This window comes from Henckelia pumila, chromosome 4 (genome assembly GCF_033568475.1).
Source record: "Henckelia pumila isolate YLH828 chromosome 4, ASM3356847v2, whole genome shotgun sequence".
Classification (NCBI taxonomy): Eukaryota; Viridiplantae; Streptophyta; class Magnoliopsida; order Lamiales; family Gesneriaceae; genus Henckelia; species Henckelia pumila.
Genome location: NC_133123.1, coordinates 184638437 through 184664317, shown reverse-complemented (window position 1 = coordinate 184664317; position 25881 = coordinate 184638437). Strand labels below are relative to the sequence as shown.

The window sequence follows — 25881 nt, the reverse complement described above, 5'->3', positions numbered from 1 at the left end:
ACCCTGGTACGCAAATATCGTCAATTATTTAGTTACTAAAGGGTTTCCTTCTGAATTTTCAAATGCGCAAAAGGACAAGGTGAGAAGCGATGCCAAGTATTTTGTGTGGGATGATACATATCTATGGAAACACTGTGCTTATCAAGTCATACGACGATGTGTCCCTGCAAGCGAGGTAATCCCTATTCTCATGTTTTGTCATTCTTACGCGTGTGGTGGCCATTTTGGAGAAAAAAGGACAACAAAAAAGGTCTTGGACTGCAGATTTTTCTGGCCTTCCTTATTTTGAGACGCTTACGTGTTCTGTAAGTCGTGCGTTCAATGCCAAAAGACAGGTAATATCTCCCAACGTAAAGAGATGCCCCAGCAACCTATTTTAGTTTGTGAAATATTTGATGTTTGGGGCATCGACTTCATGGGGCCTGTCCTAATTTCATATGGATTTATATATATATATATATATATATTTCTTGCTGTGGACTATGTCTCGAAATGGGTGGAAGCAAAGGTCACCCGTACTGACGATTCTAAAGTTGTTGCAGAATTTATCAAGCACAATCTTTTCTCTAGGTTTGGGATTCCAAGAGCCATCATCAGTGATAGAGGAACACACTTCTGCAACCGAACTGTGGCCAGTCTACTGAAAAAGTACCATGTGACGCATAGGATCTCCACTGCATACCATCCACAATCCAACGGTCAAGATGAGGTATCGAACAGAGAGATCAAGTCCATCTTAGAAAAGACCGTGAATCCTACAAGAAAGGACTGGAGCGGGCGCTTGGATGACATTCTGTGGGCCTATAGAACCGCATTCAAGACGCCGATTGAAATGTCCCCATATCGCCTGATCTTTGGAAAACCATGCCATCTGCCAGTGGAATTGGAGCATAGAGCCTATTGGGCTATAAAAAACTTTAACATGCAGATGGATGAGAGCAGCGAGCACCGGAAGCTGCAGTTGCAAGAATTAGAAGAGATCCGCAATGATGCTTATGCCAGCTCAAAGATTTACAAGGACAAAACAAAAGTCTTCCACGACAAGATGATCTCTAGACTTGAATTTGAAGTCGGACAGAAAGTTTTGCTCTATCACTCACGACTTCGGTTCTTTCCAGGTAAGTTGCGTTCACGTTGGAATGGTCCATTTGTTATTATTAATGTTTTTCCCCATGGTGTAGGAAATTCCATACTTTGATGAAGAAGTCGGATTTGTTCTAGTGCGCTCGACCGTGCATACTCGTAGGACCGAGCGCGTTCATGAAAGAAGCAAGGCAGTAGGCTCCCCACTTCCCATGCGCTCGATTGCACCAACTCGTAGGATCGAGCGCGGCCAAGGAAATTTCAAGACAGAAGGTTACCCAAATTAGCTGCGCTCGATCTCACCAACTCATAGGATCGAGCGCAAAAGTCTGATCGGGAAATAATTTGTAATTTTTGAAAATCTTTTATTTTAGACTCTAGTCTTTTAGTAAGTCTATTATTTCATTTTGGAGATATTAACACATCTATTCTGGACGGCTGAGAACGGGGAGAAACACATTGGCGGCTAGGTTTTTTCTTTTCTTTTCTTAGATTTAATTTTCTTTCATGAATTTTTCTAGAAAATTCATGAATCGTTGTGGCTAAGTTTTAGTACTTGGATGAGGAAGACAAACCCTTGATTTTATTCAAATTGTGAGATTCAGTTTTATTTTGTGTAATTCCAAATTGCGTATCAAGAGTTGTTTTGGATTGATTGCCATGCTTGTATGTGAGATTTTAGGTTTGATCACCTTAAAATTTTGCTATACAATCTAATGCTAAATTAGAATTCAAATCCGTAATTGTTTGAATCATTTGATTTTTGAAGCAAATATGATTAATATTTTCTGCTGTTGAATTTGTTAAATCGTAGGAACAACAATTGACTAGATTAAATACAATCGCTGGTATTTGTGTTTTCTAGATTCATCAGTTTTACTCATTTGAATGCTACCGTGGATTTAAATCTAATCGCTGGTATTGGGTTAATTTATGGGGTAAGAGTTAACTTAGAATGCTGTTGTCTAGTTAACTAAAATTAAGGTGAAACAGGAATTAAATTTCCAATGATGAATATTCAATGTGAATTAATTATTTTTAGGGAACCGAAGATCGAATGAATAATTTCAAGGGTGTAGTCGACCGATACCAAGTCTCGTTAATTTATTGATCTTTCTTATTTTAATTTTTGCATAGTAGTTAGTAAAATCGAAAAACCCCCTTTTATTTAATTTCAGTATTTTTAAGAACACACTTAAAATTCACTTTCCTCGTGGGAACGTTCCCTACTCACACTACTGCATTATTTGTTTATCTGATTGAGTCGGGTAATTTGGGCGTGACACGATTAAGCGCTACCAAATTTTGGCGTCGTTGCCGGGGAAGGCGTTTAATTTATTGTGTTCTTTTATTTTTATTTTTATTTTTTTTTCTTTTCTTTCCGTTTTTTTAGTTTATTTTCTTTCCCCAGCGCTACTTTGGTTTGTTCATGCTTTCAGGTGACTCTTCCGAAGAAGAATTTCCATACGATCCGGAGATAGACAAGATTTTCCATTGTCGGTAGAGAGAAGCTCAATAGAATTTGGAGAAGGACGAAAATCCATTCAAAGAACCTGAAGAAAAGATGGCTGCCAAAGCGAATCTTAGCCTGAGACAATTGGGCACTCCCGATCTGAACCAGCAGCCCTTATGCATTACTTTCCCTACTTTAGAAGCTAATGCTACTTTTGAATTAAAATTTGGGCTAATACATTTGTTACCTGCTTTTCATGGTCTTGCAGGTGAGGACCCCCATAAGCATTTGATGGAATTCCATGTGGTGTGCACGAGTATGAAACCCCATGGAGTAACAGAGGAGCAAATCCAACTGAGAGCCTTTCCGTTTTCATTAAAGAATGCCGCAAAGGATTGGTTATACTATCTACCTCATGGATAGAAATGAAGAGGATATTTCTAGAGAAGTACTTTTCGGCGTCTAGAGCGGCAAATATAAGAAAGGAGATCTATGGCATCAAGCAGTATACAGGAGAGTCACTTCACGAGTATTGGGAGCGGTTCAAGAATCTTTGTGCTAGCTGTACGCAACATCAGATAAGTGAAAATCTCTTAATCCAATATTTCTATGAAGGTTTGTTGCCTCATGACTGGAGTATATTAGATGTGGCCAGTGGAGGAGTTTTTGTGGATAAAACTCCAGCGCACGCACGGAATTTAATTGAGAGCATGGATGCCAATTCTCAGCAATTTGGCACCAACAAGAGTGATCATGCGCCCAGACGGGGCAATGAGATAAATGTTTCTTTCCTTGAACAACAACTGATTGATCTGACGTCTTTTGTGCATCAAATGGCTGTAGGGAATGTACAAACTGTGAAAGGTTGTGACATTTGCAATGCAATGGGACACGCTACTGACATGTGTCCTACACTTCAAGAGGATTCGGTCGAACATGTGAACGCTACTGATGGATTTCCTGGACCTCCACAGCGGAAGTATGATCCATACTCCAACACATACAGTCCTGGTTGGAAGGACCATCCAAATCTGAGATACGGAAACCCACAGGCGAATCAACCTGAGCCTCAGGCTCCACCGAACAATCAATCTTATAGGCCACCGTATCCTCAACAACAACAGCGTCCTCAAGTTCCAACGCCTGGTGAGTATCTAGAAAACATTGTTAAGGATCTTGCTACTAATACTGTAACTTTTCAACAGGAAACTCGAGCAATTATCCAACAGTTGAACACTCAAATAGGGCAGTTGGCAACCGCAGTCAACAGGTTGGAGGCACTGAATTCGAACAACTTACCATCACAGACAGTGGTGAACCCGAAGGAGAATGTGAGTGAAATCACCTTGAGGAGTGAAAAGGAGTTGAAGGTTAATGAAGAAGTGGTGAAAGAACCAGTACATAATAACAATGAGAAGGAATCCAAGGTAGAGGAGGACAAAACAATTCAAGAAGAACCAAGAGGTAAGTTCCCTCCTTTTTCTGAGTATAAACCTATAGCCCCTTTTTCCTTAGCATTGAAAGAGTCTAGGAAGGATGAAAGAATTAAGGGATTGTATGAAGTTTTTTGTAGATATGAGGTGAATATTCCTTTATTAGATGCTATCAAACAAGTACATCGTTATGCCAAATTTTTGAAAGAGTTGTGTACTTTGAAGAGAAAAAAAAAAACTGAAGGGATGTCAGAAGTTGAATTGGGAGAACAGGTTTCTGCCGTAATTCAAAGAAAAGTACCTACAAAATGCAAGGACCCAGGTATGTTTTCGATTCCTTGTAGGATAGGAGATGTTCAGCTTGATACGACCATGCTAGATTTAGGATGTAACGCCCAAAATTATTTAATTTTAATCCGAGAATAATTAATTTGGGAATAATTGGAGTTTTGATTTAAATTCTAATATTCTTAAATTATTTAGGATTGAAATTGAATGGAATGAGAAGCTGAGGACCAAATTGCAATTTTTGAAGATTTGAGGGGCTAAATTGCAAATAGAAATGAGTTATCAGAATTGTGAGTTATTACTCAGCATGTATACGTGTGAGTGTTGGAAAACTGGCGAGTTCCCAGACCAATTACGATTGATACCCGGTGCAGCGGAAGTTTAAAAGTTTTTCATGGAACGTTTCCATGGTATGGGTATCAACCGTTCATCGATTGAATTACGTGTGTGTAAAATTTAAATAACAATTAAATAAATTTTACCTCAAATCTCGCAACGAGATTAATGGACACCAACAGAACAATTCTGCTCTTGTTGTCTCTCCCTGGAACCGATGAACGCCTTCAATCAGGTCCACGAACAGAGGTTTAATCCCTCTGATAGATTGCACTAGAAAATCTATCAGAAGTTTTCTGCGAAGAGAATACACGAATTTGATTCGTTATTCCTTACTGCGATTCAAAATCACAGACCGGAATTTTCTCGGGCAGAGGGAGGGAGAGGCGGCCGAAAACGTTTTGAGAGGGGCTAGGGTTTCGAAAATCCTGTCTCAAAAATTATGACCTGTTGTGTCTAATTTCTGTACTGAAATAACTTATTTATAATGCAGGCCACTAACACCTTAGGGCCCATTAGTCATAAGCTGGGGCCCGACAAGCAAAGCCCACTCGTTCAGAAATTAATATAAAATTCATCGTGACTACGATTGATGAAATGATTTCACCAACTCAGCTTATGACTAATGGGCCCTAAGGTGTTAGTGGCCTGCATTATAAATAAGTTATTTCAGTACAGAAATTAGACACAACAGGTCATAATTTTTGAGACAGGATTTTCGAAACCCTAGCCCCTCTCAAAACGTTTTCGGCCGCCTCTCCCTCCCTCTGCCCGAGAAAATTCCGGTCTGTGATTTTGAATCGCAGTAAGGAATAATGAATCAAATTCGTGTATTCTCTTCGCAGAAAACTTCTGATAGATTTTCTAGTGCAATCTATCAGAGGGATTAAACCTCTGTTCGTGGACCTGATTGAAGGCGTTCATCGGTTCCAGGGAGAGACAACAAGAGCAGAATTGTTCTGTTGGTGTCCATTAATCTCGTTGCGAGATTTGAGGTAAAATTTATTTAATTGTTATTTAAATTTTACACACATGTAATTCAATCGATGAACGGTTGATACCCATACCATGGAAACGTTCCATGAAAAACTTTTAAACTTCCGCTGCACCGGGTATGAATCGTAATTGGTCTGGGAACTCGCCAGTTTTCCAACAGTGGTATCAGAGCCAGGTTGCTCAGATCAATCGATTGAATTAATCAATTGTACAAAATTTTTGAGTCTCGGTTTTTGAAACAAAATAAATATTTTTAATAAAAAAAATTTTTTTCCGGGGGCGAAACCCGGGCAGCGATTGGATCGCTGCCCGGAAGGGGCAGCGATGGTCGCTGCCCCCAGGGGCGGCGCACGGCGCCGCCCAAAGGGGGCGCGCGGCGCTGCCCAGGGCGGCCCAGGGGCGGCGCCAGGCGCCGCCAGGGCAGCAAGCGTTGCTGCCCTAAGGGGGCAGCCGGGCTGCCCCGGCCCGCGCCCCGGGTGCGGGCCAACCCGGGAGTGTCCCGGGTGGCCCGCGGGAAAAAATTAATATTTTATTAAAAATTAATTTTAATATGTTAAAATTTTATTTTTGGTCCGGTCAAAAATTGTTTTTGATTGGTTCACGAGATTTCGGATCGAATTGTTCGAGTCCGTAAATTTTAAAATTGATTTTGGATAAATTTGAATTTTTGGAAAATTTTAATATTTTATCCGTAAATTGAATTTTGAAATCAATTATTTTGGTACAATTGATGATAAGATATGATCTTATGATATATTGAGTAAAATATGATTTTATTTGTAAAATTGGATTTTATAGATAAAATATGATTTTATTTGATATGGAGATAAAATATGATTTTATATGTGAAATGTGATTTTATATATAAAATATGATTTTATCTTGTTTAAATTTGAATTGCCACAGCATGTTATCCAATAAATTAATTTTGAATTAAATGTTATTGGATAAGGATGATCGATTGCCATGACCAATTTTGTAGGTGTATGTTAGGAATTTACATTTTGTCTTTATTGTTGTTGGTTTTATTAATGGGCCTGGTTTATGGCCCGATATGAATGTCATATGTAATAAAAGTGGGCTTGGTTTATAGCCCGTTCCCACCCCCTAAAAATGTATCCCCTACTTGTCATTGTTATTTATTGTAAATACATTAGATTTAGTGGGAGATCAAGATTTGAAGATGGTGGGCCCAGCAGACAATGAAGACTGAAGAAATGTAAATTGGAAGCATATGTAATAGGATTGCATTTGCATACTGCATATTACCTAGGATTGGACTAAGACCCGTGATTGGCAACCACGGGTCAATTAGAAATGGAATCGATCATCCTATATAATATGTGATATTATGATTGTATGCATGTTTAGACATAAATTGCGTGAATCCGGCAATGCATGCAATAAATTAAATATGATGAGACAAATATTTTTATAAATAAAATCCCTCATTTTAAATATGATTTAAAATTTATATCAAGATAAATAAAGGAAATTTAAATATTGTTTAAATGTTCCTACCTTCCATCAACGGTCAATGTATGTGATGCTACCCGCGGATACGGTCCGGCTCATATTATTGGGGGGGCCCGTCCGTCGGAAAGCTGTACATTGGATCGACAAATGTTGTAAGTTGGGTGGAACTCCCATGGGATCGGCTCATATTATTGGGGGATCCACATGGCGACCGTCCATCACAACTTAATATTGATGGGTCATCTTGACATGTCACTTTAAACGGCGTCATATTATTGGGCCCTTATTGGACATGAGGTAAAAACATGGGGTTGCTTTGGAAGCAATTGGGCTCTACCTTTTGAGAATTATGGTTGGCTGATATTATTCGGGACCATAAGTTTGTCAATTGGACTCCATGTTCTCACTAAGGAAAAAGTTTCCCGTTTTCACTAGAGGGTGGTGAAATCGTTAAAATAGTGGGAGTGAGATTCATAAAATTAAATTCGCCTATTTTATGTCTTAGTAAATTGTTAAACAATCATTGATATATGTCTGTTTTCCTTTTCAGTATTTCATACAATGAATTCGCGAAATCCTTTATTCTCGATCCTCGAACAAAACAAGCTGACTGGCGCCAACTATACGGAATGGTTCCGGAAGTTGAAGATTGTCTTAACTTCGGAGAAAATGCTCTACGTGTTAGAGAAAGCACCTCCGAAGGAAGCACCAGCTGACATAAGTCCGGAGGAATTGGCCAAACTTGATGCATGGTGTGACCATGACATCAAGACCAAATGCTATATGCAAGCCTCGATGTCTGATGAACTCCAGAGGCGATTTGAGGACACGGTGAATGCTGCTGACATTCACGCGCAACTCAAGGAACTTTTTGGGGCTCAGTCGAGGGCTGAAAGGTTCTCTACTGTTAAGGAGTTGATGACGTGCCGCATGCGTGAAGGGACTTCGGTCCGTGATCATGGGGTACGAGTGATTTGGCTCATACAGAAGTTAGCGACCCCTGATTTGGTGTTGGAGCATGAACTCAATGTGGACTTGTTGCTTCTATCTCTTCCTTCCTCATTTGATGGATTCGTGATAAATTTTAATATGAACAAGATAGAGGCCACCCTTGAAGAGATGGTCAATATGCTCGTTACATATGAATCCACACTTAAGAAGGATAAGCCAGCTTTCTTGGTGGGCTCCTCATCTTCTGCAAAGAAGGGGCCAAGTATGAAGGGCAAGAAACGTTCTGCCCCACCCAAGAAAGTGGAACCCGAGAAGAAGCAAAAGACAAAGGCTTCAAACAATGGAAAATCCAAGGATGTTTGCCATTACTGCAAGAAGCCGGGTCATTGGAAGCGCAACTGCAAGGAGTATCTTGAGCAGTTGGGAACTGCAAAGGGTATGTTCTATACCGAAATAAACATGTCACTTAATAAAACTTCTTGGGTATTGGATACCGGATGTGGATCTCACATTTGCAATGATTTGCAGGTGATGACAAGAAGTCGCAGGCTTAGAATGGGTGAGACCCAGCTGAGGCTCGGGAATGGTTCCAGAGTTGAAGCTACGGCCATTGGAGATGTTTGTTTGATATTGCAGAACGGTTTTAAATTATTGTTGAGAGATGTTTTATTTGTGCCAGATTTAATTAAAAACATTATTTTTATTTCTATGCTTGATAGAGATGGTTATTCTTGTAATTTTGTGAATGGGATTTGCAGTATTTACAAGAATGAATGTTTAATTGGAAATGGACAACTTGAAAACGATCTATATAATTTAAAACTAAAAGACGTTCCAGTGAATTGTATTGACAAACCGGCAACAACAAACAAAAGGAAAATCGATAGTCAAAACCCGGCAAACCTATGGCACGCTAGACTAGGTCATATTTCCTCAAGGAGGATGAACAAGCTAGTGGGAGAGGGCATGTTTGATATGTCTGATATTAACTCTCTACCTACTTGTGAATCCTGCCTAAAAGGGAAAATGACTAAATCTCCTTTTAAGGGGAAGCCTGAGCGTAGTCAAAATCTGTTGGATTTGATCCATACAGATGTTTGTGGTCCATTTAGAGTAGGGACTCAACATGGCCACACCTACTTCATTACCTTTACTGATGATTATTCTAGGTATGGGTATTTATATTTAATGAAATATAAGTCTGAAGCATTTGAAAAATTCAAAGAATTCAAGGCTGAAGTAGAAAACAAGCTAGGTAAAAGTATTAAAGCACTTCGATCGGATCGAGGTGGAGAATACTTGAGTACCGAGTTTTTGGACTATCTAAAAGAGAATGGGATTCTCTCTCAGTGGACTCCTCCTATGACACCACAGCTTAATGGTGTATCGGAGCGTCGTAATCGAACTTTGTTAGACATGGTTCGATCCATGATGAGCTTCACTGAGCTTCCACCTTCGTTTTGGGGCTATGCGCTTGAAACGGCGGTATTGTTGTTGAATAACGTCCACACTAAAGCAGTGGACAAAACACCATACGAGTTATGGAATGGCAAAGCTCCTAAGTATTCGTACTTGAGGATTTGGGGATGTCCTGCTTACGTGAAGCGGACAGTGGGAGATAAGTTGGATAGTCGATCCAGCCTGTGTTATTTTGTGGGGTATCCGAAGAATTCAATCGGATATTATTTCTATTATCCTGCTGAAACAAAGGTGTTTGTTTCACGGAATGCCACCTTCTTGGAGAAGGAGTTCTTATTGGATAAGAAAGGCGAGATGATGGAACTCGAAGAAGTTCGAGAAGAACCCGAAATACAAAATAACGATCCCACACCTCAGGAACCATTGCTGGACACGCCTGCACCTAGAAGATCCGAGAGGACTTCTAGACCTCCAGTTCGATATGGTCTTCTTCTTGAAGAGGGTCAAGATGAACCCGACATTGGATGTGATCCAAGAAGCTTCAAGGAAGCAATTTCTGATGCGGATTCGAATTTATGGCTTGAAGCTATGCAGTCTGAATTGGATTCGATGCATACTAACCAAGTCTGGTCTTTAGTGGATCCTCCCGATGGAATTGTTCCAATAGGGTGTAAATGGATCTACAAAAGAAAGCTTGGGCCTGATGGTAAGATATTGACTTACAAGGCGCGATTGGTGGCGAAAGGTTATACTCAAAGGCAAGGAGTTGACTATGATGAAACCTTTTCACCAGTCGCAATGTTCAAGTCCATAAGAATCCTAATTGCCATAGCTGCATGGTATGACTATGAGATATGGCAGATGGATGTGAAGACTGCTTTTCTTAATGGAGACATTAAGGAAGAAATCTATATGAAGCAGCCTGAGGGGTTCACATCCATGGGAAGCGAGCATAAGGTATGCAAGCTTCAGAGATCAATTTATGGTCTAAAACAAGCATCAAGAAGTTGGAACCATAAATTTGATGAAACAATAAAAGATTTTGGTTTCATCAAGAACCCGGAGGAACCTTGCGTGTACAAGAAAGTAGTTAAGGATGCGGTAACATTCTTAGTACTTTATGTTGATGACATCCTACTCATTGGGAATGATGTAGGGATGTTGCAGTCAACAAAGATATGGTTATCAGGTAGATTTTCGATGAAGGATTTGGGTGAGGCATCCTACATTCTTGGGATACAGATCTATAGGGATAGATCTAAGAGAATGATAGGACTCACTCAATCAACCTACATCGATACCATATTGAAACGGTTTTCAATGGATGGGTCCAAGAGAGGACATCTACCCATGTGTCATGGAGTTTCTCTATCCAAGTCTATGTGTCCCAAGACTGATGCAGAGATAGAGAATATGACACATGTACCATATGCGTCAGCTATAGGTAGTATCATGTATGGGATGATATCTACCAGACCGGATGTAGCATTTGCTCTGAGTGTCACGAGCAGATATCAGTCTAATCCTGGTCAGATGCATTGGAAAGCCGTGAAGGACATTCTTAAGTACTTGCGAAGGACTAAGAATATGTTCATGGTTTATGGAGGACGAGAACTCAAACTGGAAGGCTATACCGACTCTAGCTTCCAAAGTGATGTGGATGACTCGAAGTCAACCTCTGGATTTGTGTTCATGCTCAATGGCGGTGCTGTCTCTTGGAAGAGTTCCAAGCAGGACACCACAGCGGATTCCACCACTGAGGCTGAATACATTGCAGCATCAGCTGCTGCTAAAGAGGCCGTTTGGATGAGGAATTTCGTCCAAGAGTTGGGCGTCATTCCTGAATTTGTTGGTCCAGTCCCGGTGTACTGCGACAACACGGGTGCCGTTGCTCAAGCAAAGGAACCAAGGTCTCATCAAAGATCCAAACACGTACTGAGGAAATACCACATAATCCGGGAGATTGTGGAAAGAGGAGACATCAGTGTCGAACGAGTGGCCTCTGCAGACAATATCGCTGATCCACTTACTAAGCCTTTGCCAGGACCATTGTTTGACAAACATCGCGAAGCAATGGGTCTACGTAGTATGACTAGTTGGCTATAGGGCAAGTGGGAGATTGTAAGAGTGGGTGCCCAGTGAGCCAACTGTGTGGCTATGGGCTTTGTTGACTCTTTGTATAAACAATCTTTTGTTTAATATTATTTACACTTTTATGGCAATGACTTTATATTACTTCATATTGTTGTATTGTGATATACTATTGTTGTTTTGATAAAGACCTTGAATATACTATAGTGTATGTAAGATGTGGTAGAACATGGAGATGTCTATCATGAAATACATCTTATAGTCACTGTATATTCTAAAACCGTTCCTAGTCGATTGAGCCGTCCGATAATAAGGATAAGGATCGCTCGAGTTTGAGACTAGCATTTGCGATGCGGAGTACCACGTTTCATTGGTAGGGAACATGGAGATGTTCGAAGCATGCAAATGGATATTCATAGGATGAATAGTCGAACTACCCTATCCGGACTTTCCAAGTGGTTATCACTTATCGAGTGGATAAAGTCCGCGGTTTTGGTTGTACACCATTAGTCCTTACGACTTGAAACATCATGGAGACTCTATATGCTAGTACTGTGCTTTGACTCGTTTACCGACTCTGAGGGGGTCATCAGGTGTCGAGATTGGGTACAGTTACGACACATATAGGAGTCAATGCATTGTTGTCAAGGATTCACCACATACTTGCGAGTGTGGATATCCTATGCGATCTGAGGAGATATTAGTGTGACAAATCTCTGGCCAGAGTACTTGATGTGATTTAAGAAATGGTTTCTTAGTAGCACATGCGATGTCACTAATTTGATCTTCAAGATGCATTGCATAGTTATCGAATCTTGAGCGACTCTCGATATACCAATGGTTGTTGATTCGATCGGGATATATGGATGAAGGGACCGTACTGTACGCTAACCAAAATCTACTGGTTCTTGTAGGCACTATCAGTGATACCTAGGGAATCATGGGGCGATGTTGCTAGGCGCTTTACCATGATTCGTTGGGCAAGTCGGAAAGTGTTGTTCCGAGTCACAAGGAGTTGTGAGCCCACGGCTAGCTGTATCCCTGAACCATTGAGGGTCACACAGTGTAATGGAGTTTTAATCCCCGTTGAGATAGTTAAATTTAAAGAGTTAAATTTAATGAACTAAGGAGTTGGACTTCTTAAATAAGAGTAAGGGAGTAGGATTTCCTAAAATGACATAGGGATGGACATTTTTGGAAACCACTGAATTCGGATTCAGGAAAATTTATTTTGACTTTAAAACGTGCAGAAATGGTTTCTGTGCACATTGGTGAAATCATTTCATCAATCGGAGTCACGATGAATTTTCCTGAATCCGAATTCAGTGGTTTCCAAAAATGTCCATCCCTATGTCATTTTAGGAAATCCTACTCCCTTACTCTTATTTAAGAAGTCCAACTCCTTAGTTCATTAAATTTAACTCTTTAAATTTAACTATCTCAACGGGGATTAAAACTCCATTACACTGTGTGACCCTCAATGGTTCAGGGATACAGCTAGCCGTGGGCTCACAACTCCTTGTGACTCGGAACAACACTTTCCGACTTGCCCAACGAATCATGGTAAAGCGCCTAGCAACATCGCCCCATGATTCCCTAGGTATCACTGATAGTGCCTACAAGAACCAGTAGATTTTGGTTAGCGTACAGTACGGTCCCTTCATCCATATATCCCGATCGAATCAACAACCATTGGTATATCGAGAGTCGCTCAAGATTCGATAACTATGCAATGCATCTTGAAGATCAAATTAGTGACATCGCATGTGCTACTAAGAAACCATTTCTTAAATCACATCAAGTACTCTGGCCAGAGATTTGTCACACTAATATCTCCTCAGATCGCATAGGATATCCACACTCGCAAGTATGTGGTGAATCCTTGACAACAATGCATTGACTCCTATATGTGTCGTAACTGTACCCAATCTCGACACCTGATGACCCCCTCAGAGTCGGTAAACGAGTCAAAGCACAGTACTAGCATATAGAGTCTCCATGATGTTTCAAGTCGTAAGGACTAATGGTGTACAACCAAAACCGCGGACTTTATCCACTCGATAAGTGATAACCACTTGGAAAGTCCGGATAGGGTAGTTCGACTATTCATCCTATGAATATCCATTTGCATGCTTCGAACATCTCCATGTTCCCTACCAATGAAACGTGGTACTCCGCATCGCAAATGCTAGTCTCAAACTCGAGCGATCCTTATCCTTATTATCGGACGGCTCAATCGACTAGGAACGGTTTTAGAATATACAGTGACTATAAGATGTATTTCATGATAGACATCTCCATGTTCTACCACATCTTACATACACTATAGTATATTCAAGGTCTTTATCAAAACAACAATAGTATATCACAATACAACAATATGAAGTAATATAAAGTCATTGCCATAAAAGTGTAAATAATATTAAACAAAAGATTGTTTATACAAAGAGTCAACAAAGCCCATAGCCACACAGTTGGCTCACTGGGCACCCACTCTTACAGTGAGTTGTTAAGGAATTCAGAAATTTGAAGAACACTTAGAACAAAAAACCGATATCTTCCTTTCCTTCTTGGTGTTTCAGTTTCAAATCGCCATATCTTTTGATTCGGTTATCCGATTTCGATTCCGAAAGATGTTCTGGAATCCTTGCAAGAAGACCTTCGATTTGATGTAAGTTTTCATTTAGTTCCTTATGGTTTAAGAATTCGAAAATGGTAGAGATCAGTTGTGATTATGAATTGATGTTGTTGAGCTTGTATTCTTTGTTCTATCGAGTTCGGGTTGAAGGATGGCTATCGATTATGTTCTTATGAATTTCCAGTTGATTATTCGATAGTATACTTGTTGATATGTTGAGGAATTATGCTGGTTTTGAATCATATACAACTTATATGAATGTTAGAATTGTTGTAGTTGAGTTTCAGTTGTCGACTTTAACCGTTATGCTGACGACGTTATGATTCAAGACTGTTTTGCTATCTTGTATTGATTTGTAAGGATAGTGAGTCCTAGATGATGGTTGTAAGCTTTCTCAACTTTGTTTCAGATTGTGTTTACAGACCATTGAGCTCTAGAACGTCATCTTCGAACCAATAGAGTGTTGAAGTAAGGTTTGAAGTTAGTCTCCAATGGAGTTTGAATGGTTCTAAGTGCAGATTTTGATACAAGTCTTGTGATTGTGTTGTTCAAATTTGGAGAGCTTGAACTCACCTTGGAATCATCTTAAACTTCACATTTGAAAGGTAAAAGTGAACTAGGATTCGATTGGGATTATAACTCGAGATGGTTTGTATCGAGTTCCCTAAATCACATACTTATTTGCTTATTTGCTTTTATATGTTGTATTTGAATGGTTGAATAAGTCTTGATTTTAATGAATGCTATTTTGTTGATATATGTTGCATTCATCTTGTAAGACTTGTTCTTTGATTTTGAAATGAACGGAAACGTTCGATTAGATGATTTGAGGGATTATATATGTATGGCCTGGGTGGTTGACTTAGCCTAGCATTTGATTTACATATATAATGGCTTCAAAGTCTAGAGAAGCAAGATAAGTAGCCCTACCTCGATTGGGAAAGTCGGTGGTTAGTTATGATATCTTCTTCTCGGGATCCCAACCGATGAAATAAGAGAATTCGTTAGAGAACCTTGTTTTAAAACATGCATTGTATTTATTTTATATCATGAATTTGATATATGCTTTGCTATGCATGTTTAGTTGCTTTTACTGGGAAATATATTTCTCACCGGAGTTATCCGGCTATTTTTGTGTTGTATGTGTCATGGCAATAGGCGGGAGTGAAACAGGGCAAAAGCGATCTTGAAGAACAAGGGATGAGAGAATAGCGTGATGATCCGAGTTTAGATGGTTGTGAGCTGTCAATGTTGTGTTGAGTTCAAAGACATGAATATGTTGTAGTTACATATGCCAAGACTTATTGGCTATGAGGTTGTTGTCTTAATAATGTATACAAGATATGAGATGATGTATATTACTTCTTAGGGCTTGACTTGATATTGTATACAATGTTCCATGTTTGATATATGAGCCTAGTATGTTGATGTTAAGGCTTTGAGATGATCTATTTCTATCAACTTATATCATGTTAGAATGCATGTTAGCTTATAATTTTGTATAGGCTATGTATGAGTTGATGTTAGATGAGAAATGAATGAAAGAACTTGAGTGGCCAGCAAAATGATCTGTGTTTTTTTTCTGCTGGACAGATGCCCGCTCGATCGGTTGATTCCTACCGATCGAGCGAGGCCTTTATTTCTAAGGCAGTGAGGTGAGCACATTAGGCTCGCTCGATTGGTGAATTTTGACCGATCGAGCGAGGCCAACATTGCTTTCACCCGAGAGTTGGGCTTCATGGCTCGCTCGATCGGGTGTTTTTCCCCGATCGAGCGAGGTGCTCTATTTTTTAAAAAAAAAAAATTTTTTTTTTACTTTATTTAGACTTTAATTCTTTGTCTATTATTTATGATGATTTGATTAATGAGAGATTAGAACTCGGGTCTTCACAACAGGTGGTATCAGAGCAAGAAAAATTTTGGACTGAGTTAGATAGTGAGTGGGGAAGATCGAGTTATCTTCCTTGCTTCTTTATTTTATTATGCTATGATGTAATTACATGATTGAATTACATGTTGTAAATGCTAGCATGGTTTACTTTCAAGTATTTTATTACATGATGTTGTATTTATTTTATTTGAATGTATGATTTATGATGATTAAAGATGCATGCTTACTGAAATATCTGAAATGATTAGAGGCATGTGTTCTGATGAATTATGATATGCTACCTGATTATCTGAATTGATTGGAAGCATGTCTTGTTTGAGTACTTCAATTATTTCTTTAAGATTGAATTAGAACCGAGTCTTGATCATAGGTAAGATGATCAGAGCAGGACTGAGATAGATTTGATGATTATGGTATCCTAACCATTTTGATAATCAGATATGTCTCGACGACCAGGATGACCTCCTCTTAGACCACAAGTTCCTACTTCTATACCAGAGCAGACAGTTCATACTCCTCTGCCGGAACAAACAGTGGTAACACCGATAGTGCCTCAAGCTGCAGTCCCGAGAAATGAACAGGGAAGTACCTCTCGAGATATGACAGATATGACTGCCACTCCGATGGAAACACTGCTCAAACGCTTTCAATCATACCATCCGCCTACTCTGAACGGTACTGAAAATGCAGTTGTATGTGAAGGATGGCTCGATGACATGGAGATGTTGTTTGATTCGCTTGATTATGGTGATGAGCGGAGAGTCAGATTAATTGGACATCAGTTGCATGAGGTTGCGAAGAGCTGGTGGTCCATGACCAAAAAAGCTTTGGAGCGTAGAGGAACTGTACTGACGTGGAATGTCTTCAAAACTGAGTTTTACCAACGCTTCTTTCCTGTGTCTTACCGCAAAGATAAGGGTGAAGAATTTGCGAATCTGAAGCAGGGAAACTTAAATATTGAGGATTATGTTGCAAAATTCACTACATTGCTACGTTTTGCTCCACATGTTGCTGATAGTGATGAGGTAATGGCTGATCAGTTCATTAATGGACTGACTCTGGAGGTTCTTTACTTTGGTAAACACAAGGCGACCGAATAATTTTGCTGATGCTATGAATAGTGCCAAAGGAGCGTAAGCTGGTTTGATACAACAGCGAGGAGCTTCGTATATCACTCAGCCTCCGAGACAGTCACAACCCTCAGCTCCAATCTCGCAACAACCTCCTCGATTTGAAAGTGGTGGTAGTAGCAGTGGCAAGAAAGGATATTTGCAAGCTCGAGGAAAACAGTTTAAAAAGTCAGGGAGCATTTCTTCGAGTTCCAGTGGCACGAAACAAAAGTCAGGAGTGTTTTGTAAAAATTGCGGTGGAGGTCATCCAACCGATCAGTGCCGAGGTGTATCTGGGAGGTGCCATATATGCCATCAAACTGGGCATTTTGCGAGGGTGTGTCCTCAAAGAGGTTCTGGACAGTCACGAGGTGCAGAGTCATTCCGATCAATGGCTCAACCTGCGAGGCAAGCCTCTTCTGTTCATTCCTTTCAACCATCACGTCCACAGCAACAGTCAAGGCCAGGAGGAAGTCAGATAGGCAGTCAGCCACAGAAACAACATGCTCATGTCTTTGCACTGACAGAGGAACAGGCACAGGGAGCACCAGATGATGTGATTGCAGGTAACTGTTCTATTTGTGGTTATCCTGCATATGTATTGATAAATACAGGTGCATCCCATACGTTTATCTCTACACGATTTGCATCCTTACGTGCTTTTCCTGTTGAATCATTACCTGTTGTAGTATCTGTCTCTTCTCCTTTGGGGAGAGGTCTTATATCTATTCAGACAGTTAAGAATTGTTTGTTACAGTATGACGGTAAAGAGATAGAGATAGATTGTTTTGTGCTTGGTTTATCTGATTTTGACTGCATAATTGGGATTGATATGCTAAAAAAGTACAGAGCTACCGTAGATTGTTTCCAGAAGGTAGTGAGGTTCAGACCTGAGATGGCTAAAGAATGGAAATTCTATGGTAAGGGTTCTCGTGCTAAGATTCCTCTGATTTCAGTATTATCTATGACTCGACTTTTGCAGAGAGGAGCAGAGGGATTTATTGTTTATACAGTTGATGTTCTGAAAACTAGCCCGAACCTGGCTGACTTGCCACTGGTTAGTGAATTTGCGGATGTTTTCCCTGATGAGATCCCAGGACTACCTCCATATCGTGAGATTGATTTCAACATAGAACCGATGCCAGGTACTGCACCGATTTCTAAAGCACCTTATCGAATGACACCAGTAGAATTGAAAGAGTTGAAAGATCAGTTGGAAGATTTACTGGCCAAGGGATACATTCGACCCAGTGTTTCTCCTTGGGGTGCTCCAGTATTGTTTGTCAGGAAGAAAGACGGTTCAATGAGATTGTGCATCGACTACGGGCAACTGTACAAGGCAACGGTAAAGAACAAATACCCATTGCCTCGTATTGATGATTTATTTGACCAGTTGCAGGGTTCTTCTGTGTATTCCAAGATCGATCTGAGATTTGGATACCATCAGCTGAGAGTTAGGGATTCTGATATTCCGAAAACTGCTTTCAGAACCAGGTATGGCCACTATGAGTTTATAGTTATGCCGTTTGGTCTGACAAATGCTCCAGCTGTGTTTATGGCTTTGATGAATCGTGTGTTTCAGAAATATCTCGATGATTTCGTGATAATTTTTATTGATGATATTCTGATATATTCAAAGAATTTGATTGATCATTCTGAGCATTTGAGAACCGTGTTGAAGACTCTGAGATCTGAGAAACTGTATGCTAAACTGTCAAAATGTGAGTTTTGGCTGAAACAGGTTGTTTTTCTTGGACATATCATATCCGGAGATGGTATATCTGTTGATCCAAGTAAAGTCGAGGCAGTGATCAATTGGTCTAGACCTATATCTGTTCCTGAAATTCGTAGTTTTATGGGTTTGGCTGGGTATTATCGTCGTTTTATTAAAGATTTTTCCAGTATTGCGAAGCCGATTACTCAGTTAACTCAGAAGAATGCTTCATTTATCTGGTCTGAAGCTTGTGAATCCAATTTTATTGAGTTGAAGAAGCGACTGACCAGTGCACCAGTCTTGACGATTCCTTCAGGTACTGGTGGTTTCACTGTTTATTGTGATGCATCTCATCGAGGTTTGGGATGTGTTTTGATGCAGCGAGGGCATGTGATTGCTTATGCCTCGAGACAATTGAAGCCTCACGAAACCAGATACCCGATTCATGATCTTGAATTGGCCGCCATCGTATTTGCTTTGAAGATTTGGCGACATTATTTATACGGGAAACAGTTTGAGATTTATTTTGATCACAAGAGTCTGAAATATTTGTTTTCACAGTCAGAACTGAATATGAGACAGCGGAGATGGCTTGACTTGCTTAAAGATTTTGATTGTGAAATTAGATACTATCCGGGAAAATCGAATGCAGCAGCTGATGCATTGAGTCGAAAGGTATTTTCTTTATCTCTATCGACGATTGGTGTATCCCATTTGATTAAAGACTATTGTTGTTCTGGATTAGTATTTGATATGAATTATCAGCCTCTGCGACTTTATCAAATTCAAGTTGAACCAGAGTTACTTTTGAGAATTAAAGAAGCTCAGAAACTTGATCAGAATGTGCAGAATTCGATTGAGACAGTTTGATCAGGGCATGTATCTGAATACTAGGTTCGAGATGATCTTTTGTATGTAAACAATCGCCTTGTAGTGCCTGATATTTCTGATGTGAGACAACAACTACTGAAAGAGGCGCATTGTAGTCGTTATAGTATTCATCCTGGTGGGAGAAAGATGTACAACGATTTGAATACTCGATATTGGTGGAAACCAATGAAGTCTGATATCATTGATTTTGTGTCTCGATGTCTTAATTGCCAACAGGTGAAGGCTGAAAGGAAGAAACCGCCTGGTTTGTTACAGAGTTTATCAGTGCCGGAATGGAAATGGGATCATATTTCCATGGACTTCGTGACGAATTTACCTCGATCTTCTAGAGGTTGCGATGCTATCTGGGTGATTATCGACAGATTGAAGAAGTCAGCATGTTTTATTCCTTATCGTATGACATATCGACACAATCAGATGGCAGAGCTTTATGTCCGAGAAGTTGTCAGATTACATGGAGTGCCGAAGTCTATTGTATCAGATCGTGATCCTTGATTTATATCTCACTTTTGGTACAGTTTACAGAGTGCTTTGGGTACTCAGCTACACTTGAGCACAGCCTATCATCCACAGACAGACGGACAGTCCGAGCATACCATTCAGACATTGGAGGACATGTTGAGAGCTGTGGTGCTTGATTTTGGCACGAGTTGGCAAGATTCATTACCACTTTGTGAATTCTCATACAACAACAGCTATCAATCGAGTATCGAAATGGCTCCGTTTGAAGCTCTGTATGGTAGAAGGTGTCGATCACCTCTTTTCTGGGATGATATTTCTGAGGTACCTGACATTGGACCTGATATGATTCGAGATATGACTGAACAAGTGAAGCTTATTCAGAAGAGAATGAAGACAGCTCAGGATAGACAAGCAAAGTATGCCAATATTCGACGTCGACCTTTGTATTTTGAACAGGGGGATCGTGTATTTTTGAAGATTTCTCCGTTCAAAGGTACTGTACGTTTTTGCAAGCGAGGGAAGTTATCTCCACGATATATCGGTCCGTATGAGATTCTGGAGAGAATAGGCAATCTTGCCTATCGATTAGCTTTGCCTCCATCTTTATCTGAAATACATGATGTCTTTCATGTATCGATGCTTCGAAAATACCTTGCTGATGAATCTCATGTGCTTCAACCTGATGAGGCTGAACTCGACGAAACTTTGAGTTATTTTGAAAAGCCAATTCAGATCCTTGATCGTAAGGAGAAGCAACTTCGAACGAAGACTATTCCGCTTGTGAAGGTCCAGTGGAGTCGTCATGGTATTGAAGAATCAACTTGGGAGACAGAATCAGATATGAAGCAACGATTTCCAGAGATGTTCAATGATGTGATTTCTCCTTTAGTTTTCTATTATTCGTTATATCTTATGTGCTATTCGTACTTGAGATTTCGAGGACGAAATCATGTCTTAGTGGGGGAGAATTGTAACGCCCGGAATTATTTAATTTTAATCCGAGAATAATTAATTTGGGAATAATTGGAGTTTTGATTTAAATTATAATATTCTTAAATTATTTAGGATTGAAATTGAATGGAATGAGAAGCTGAGGACCAAATTGCAATTTTTGAAGATTTGAGGGGCTAAATTGCAAATAGGAATGATTTATCAGAATTGTGAGTTATTACTCAGCATGTATACGTGTGAGTTGTTAAGGAATTCAGAAATTTGAAGAACACTTAGAACAAAAAACCGATATCTTCCTTTCCTTCTTGGTGTTTCAGTTTCAAATCGCCATATCTTTTGATTCGGTTATCCGATTTCGATTCCGAAAGATGTTCTGGAAACCTTGCAAGAAAACCTTCGATTTGATGTAAGTTTTATTTTAGTTACTTATGGTTTAAGAATTCGAAAATGGCAGAGATCAGTTGTGATTATGAATTGATGTTGTTGAGCTTGTATTCTTTGTTCTATCGAGTTCGGGTTGAAGGATGGCTATCGATTATGTTCTTATGAATTTCCAGTTGATTATTCGATAGTATAATTGTTGATATGTTGAGGAATTATGCTGGTTTTGAATCATATACAACTGATGTGAATGTTAGAATTGTTGTAGTTGAGTTTCGGTTGCCGACTTTAACCGTTATGCCGCCGACGTTATGATTCAAGACTGTGCTATCTTGTATTGGGTTGTGAGGATAGTGAGTCCTAGCCGATGGTTGTAAGCTTTCTCAACTTTGTTTTAGATTGTGTTTACAGACCATTGAGCTCGAGAACGTCATCTTCGAACCGATAGAGTGTTGAAGTAAGGTTTGAAGTTAGTCTCCAATGGAGTTTGAATGGTTCTAAGTGCAGATTTTGATACAAGTCTTGTGATTGTGTTGTTCAAATTTGGAGAGCTTGAACTCACCTTGGAATCATCTTAAACTTCACATTTGAAAGGTAAAAGTGAACTAGGATTCGATTGGGATTATAACTCGAGATGGTTTGTATCGAGTTCCCTAAATCACATACTTATTTGCTTATTTTCTTTTATATGTTGTATTTGAATGGTTGAATGAGTCTTGATTTTAATGAATGCTATTTTGTTGATATATGTTGCATTCATCTTGTAAGACTTGTTCTTTGATTTTGAAATGAACGGAAACGTTTGATTAGACGATTTGAGGGATTATATATGTATGGCCTGGGTGGTTGACTTAGTCTAGCGTCTGCTTTACATATATAATGGCTTCAAAGTCTAGAGAAGCAAGATAAGTAACCCCACCTCAATTGGGAGAGTCGGTGATTAGTTATGATATCTTCTTCTCGGGATCCCAACCGATGAAATAAGAGAATTCGTTAGAGAACCTTGTTTTAAAACATGCATTGTATTTACTTTTATATCATGAATTTGATATATGCTTTGCTATGCATGTTTAGTTGCTTTTACTGGGAAATATATTTCTCACCGGAGTTATCCGGCTATTGTTGTGTTGTATGTGTCATGGCAATAGGCGGGAGTGAAACAGGGCAAAAGCAATCTTGAAGAACAAGGGATGAGAGAATAGCGTGATGATCCGAGTTTAGATGGTTGTGAGCTGTCAATGTTGTGTTGAGTTCAAAGACATGAATATGTTGTAGTTACATATGCCAAGACTTATTGGCTATGAGTTTGTTGTCTTAATAATGTATACAAGATATGAGATGATGTATATTACTTCTTAGGAATTGACTTGATATTGTATAAAATGTTCCATGTTTGATATATGAGCCTAGTATGTTGATGTTAAGGCTTTGAGATGATATATTTCTATCAACTTATATCATGTTAGAATGCATGTTAGCTTATGATTTTGTATAGGCTATGTATGAGTTGATGTTAGTTGAGAAATGAATGAAAGAACTTGAGTGGCCAGCAAAATGATCTGTGTTTTTTTCTGCTGGACAGATGCCCGCTCGATCGGGTGATTCCTACCGATCGAGCGAGGCCTTTATTTCTAAGGCAGTGAGGTGAGCACATTAGGCTCGCTCGATCGGTGAATTTTGACTGATCGAGCGAGGCCAACATTTCTTTCACCCGAGAGTTGGGCTTCATGGCTCGCTCGATCGGGTGTTTTTCCCCGATTGAGCGAGGTGCTCTATTTTTTTAAAAAAAAAAAAATTTTACTTTATTTAGACTTTGATTCTTTGTCTATTATTTATGATGATTTTATTAATGAGAGATTAGAACTCGGGTCGTCACATAGGAGCATCGATTAATGTCATGTCGTACTCTGTTTATGCTTCCTTAAATCTTATGCCTTTGACTGAAACTGCAATCGTTATCCAAATGGCTGATAGATCTACTATTTATCCTATGGTTCTGTTAGAAGATGTGCTTGTGCAAGTTGGTAATTTGGTTTTTCCTGCTGATTTCTATGTGCTTGATATGAAAATTAATGATTTGAATAGTACAATTTTGCTAGGAAGACAATTTTTGAAAACTTCAAAGTCTGTTATAGATGTGAATAATGGTACTCTCACTATGGAGTTTGATAGGGAGATTGTTAAGTTTCATATTTTTGATACCCTGCAAATTCTTGATTGTGATAGTGTTGTTAAAAATCTTTATGTCATTAATAACTTGTCGCAAGAACACAAGAAGGTTGTGAATGGGGATAAAATTAAGGAGGTTATTGCAAGACCTATTGAGAATTTTATTGCTGAAAGTTTTCATGTTGATCTGCAGGTACCCAAGAGAGCGAAGCAGAGGAAGAAAAGACCAAAAATTACTGCGAAACTGCGCAAGTGGGTGAAGGTGGTTAGAAAAACTAGATATGAACCACCATGAGTAAAAGGAGCATGCAGTCGGGCCGACGACTGTAAAAAGAGGCGCTGACTGGGAGGCAACCCCGTGTTTTTTTTTATAGTTTTTTTTTATCTTGCATTTAGTTTTTGCGTTTTATTTTTGTTGTTTTCAGAAGCCGAATGCCGCCACCTCCATAGTCAAAGTTTCAATTTGATTCTTCCGAGATGGTGTCAAACGTTGAAGAAGACAGTGCCAACACTTAAAACAGGGGAGTTTCATTTTACATTTTTGCATTGCATTGTGTTTAGTTGTTTGCTTGTGTCTTGTGTTTTGATGCATTGAGAGCAATGCTTCATTTAAGTGTGTGTGTGTGTGTGTGTGTGGGGGGGGGTGCATTCATTGCATTCATTTTGTTTTTTTTTTTTGTTTCGTATTCATAAGTAGGATGATGATTGTTAGCCTATGATGATGGAAGTGAAAAAATGAAATTTTTGGAAAATTTTACTCTTGATCCGACTTGAGAAACCGTAGGTTGTTTGTTGAATATTCTAAGCACGCTTGTTTAACCAGTGAAGTGTAGTGATGTATTTGATATTGTGGATGTCTGTTGGACCATTGCACGACAATAGGTGTTTGTGGAACTTGATTAATCTTGAGTCTCGATGATCTTGTTGATATAAAATTTACTCTCTTGGGTACATTTTTTTGAAAAAAAAAAAAAGATATATATAAAAAAAGAGAAAATAAACTTTTATTACATGCTATGAACATTGACTCCATCCGGGTTGCGAGCAAGATGTTTGAAATCCAATTTGTCTTGTTTGTGGCTAAGTTTGCGGATAAAATGGGGTTAAGCCGTAAAAAAAAAATTTGGTAAGGCATCAGTTCCATTCGGGCTTGGAATGTGAATGAAATCCTATTCACTATTTCATAGCTAAGTATGCGAATAATTATTGGGACTGCAAAAGAAATCAAAAATTGGTGCGTAATCTGCTTAAGAGAGTTTGTGTTTTGTTGATGGATTGTTGGGAGGAGAGTTCTTGATTGTGAGGCTTGCACTGAATTGTTTTTTGGTCGGCGAACAGTCTTGAAGCTTTGTATTTTGAAGTTGCATGTAACTGGGATAACATGTCACACACGCATGTTCGCATTCGACTGAAGGTGTATCATTGATGATCGAGAGTAATTGTGAACTTGTTTTTAGATGAGAAACTTTTCTGTGGCTATATTATGCATGATCGTCCTTGCTTATGTTTTTGTTTTGTTTCATTTTGTTTTGCATGACTAACTCGAGGGCGAGTAAGGAGTAAGTGTGAGGGTATTTGATAATGTTGTTTTGTTTGCATATTTTAGTGTCATTTTGTTAGTGTTTTGCATGTGTTCTTGTGTCTTTGTTCATGTTTTATTTTAGTTTTGTTTTATGCCATGCATTTAGCTACATAACATATTCCCGGTTCTATGTGTAGGAAATGCCATACTTTGATGAAGAAGTCGGATTTGTTCCAGTGCGCTCGATCGTGCATACTCGTAGGATCGAGCGCGTTCATGAAAGAAGCAAGGCAGTAGGCTCCCCACTTCCCATGCGCTCGATCGCACCAACTCGTAGGATCGAGCGCGGCCAAGGAAATTTCAAGACAGAAGGTTGCCCAGATTAGCTGCACTCGATCTCACCAACTAATAGGATCGAGCGCGAAAGTCTGATCGGTAAAGAATTTGTACTTTTGGAAAATCTTTTATTTTAGACTCTAGTCTTTTATTAAGTCTATTATTCCGTTTTGGAGATATTAACACATCTATTCTTGATGGTTGAGAATGGGGAGAAACACATTGGCGGCTGGGTTTTTTCTTTTCTTTTCTTAGATTTAATTTTCTTTCATGAATTTTTCTAGAAAATTC

At 39.3% G+C, this 25881-nt stretch overlaps 1 protein-coding gene across 1 annotated transcript; it reads left to right on the top strand.

Annotated features, from left to right (window-relative positions):
* The first annotated feature begins 2647 nt into the window (after positions 1–2647).
* Positions 2648–24199, top strand: LOC140862431 (uncharacterized). The gene is made up of 6 exons (XM_073265453.1): positions 2648–2804; positions 3152–3669; positions 3742–4000; positions 4052–4149; positions 23926–23994; positions 24158–24199. The coding sequence occupies exons 1-6, from the start codon at positions 2648–2650 to the stop codon at positions 24197–24199; spliced, it is 1143 nt and encodes a 380-aa protein (XP_073121554.1).
* The last annotated feature ends 1682 nt before the right edge of the window (positions 24200–25881 follow it).

Bases quoted from the DNA above. Each gene is read 5' to 3' on its own strand.
- LOC140862431 (XM_073265453.1), top strand. From the start codon at position 2,648: ATGGCTGCCAAAGCGAATCTTAGCCTGAGACAATTGGGCACTCCCGAT. The intron at 4,001-4,051 runs GTAAGTTCCCTC...CTTTTTCCTTAG, and splicing joins AATTCAAGAAGAACCAAGAG to CATTGAAAGAGTCTAGGAAG. The intron at 4,150-23,925 runs GTACATCGTTAT...GTTGATCTGCAG, and splicing joins TATTAGATGCTATCAAACAA to GTACCCAAGAGAGCGAAGCA.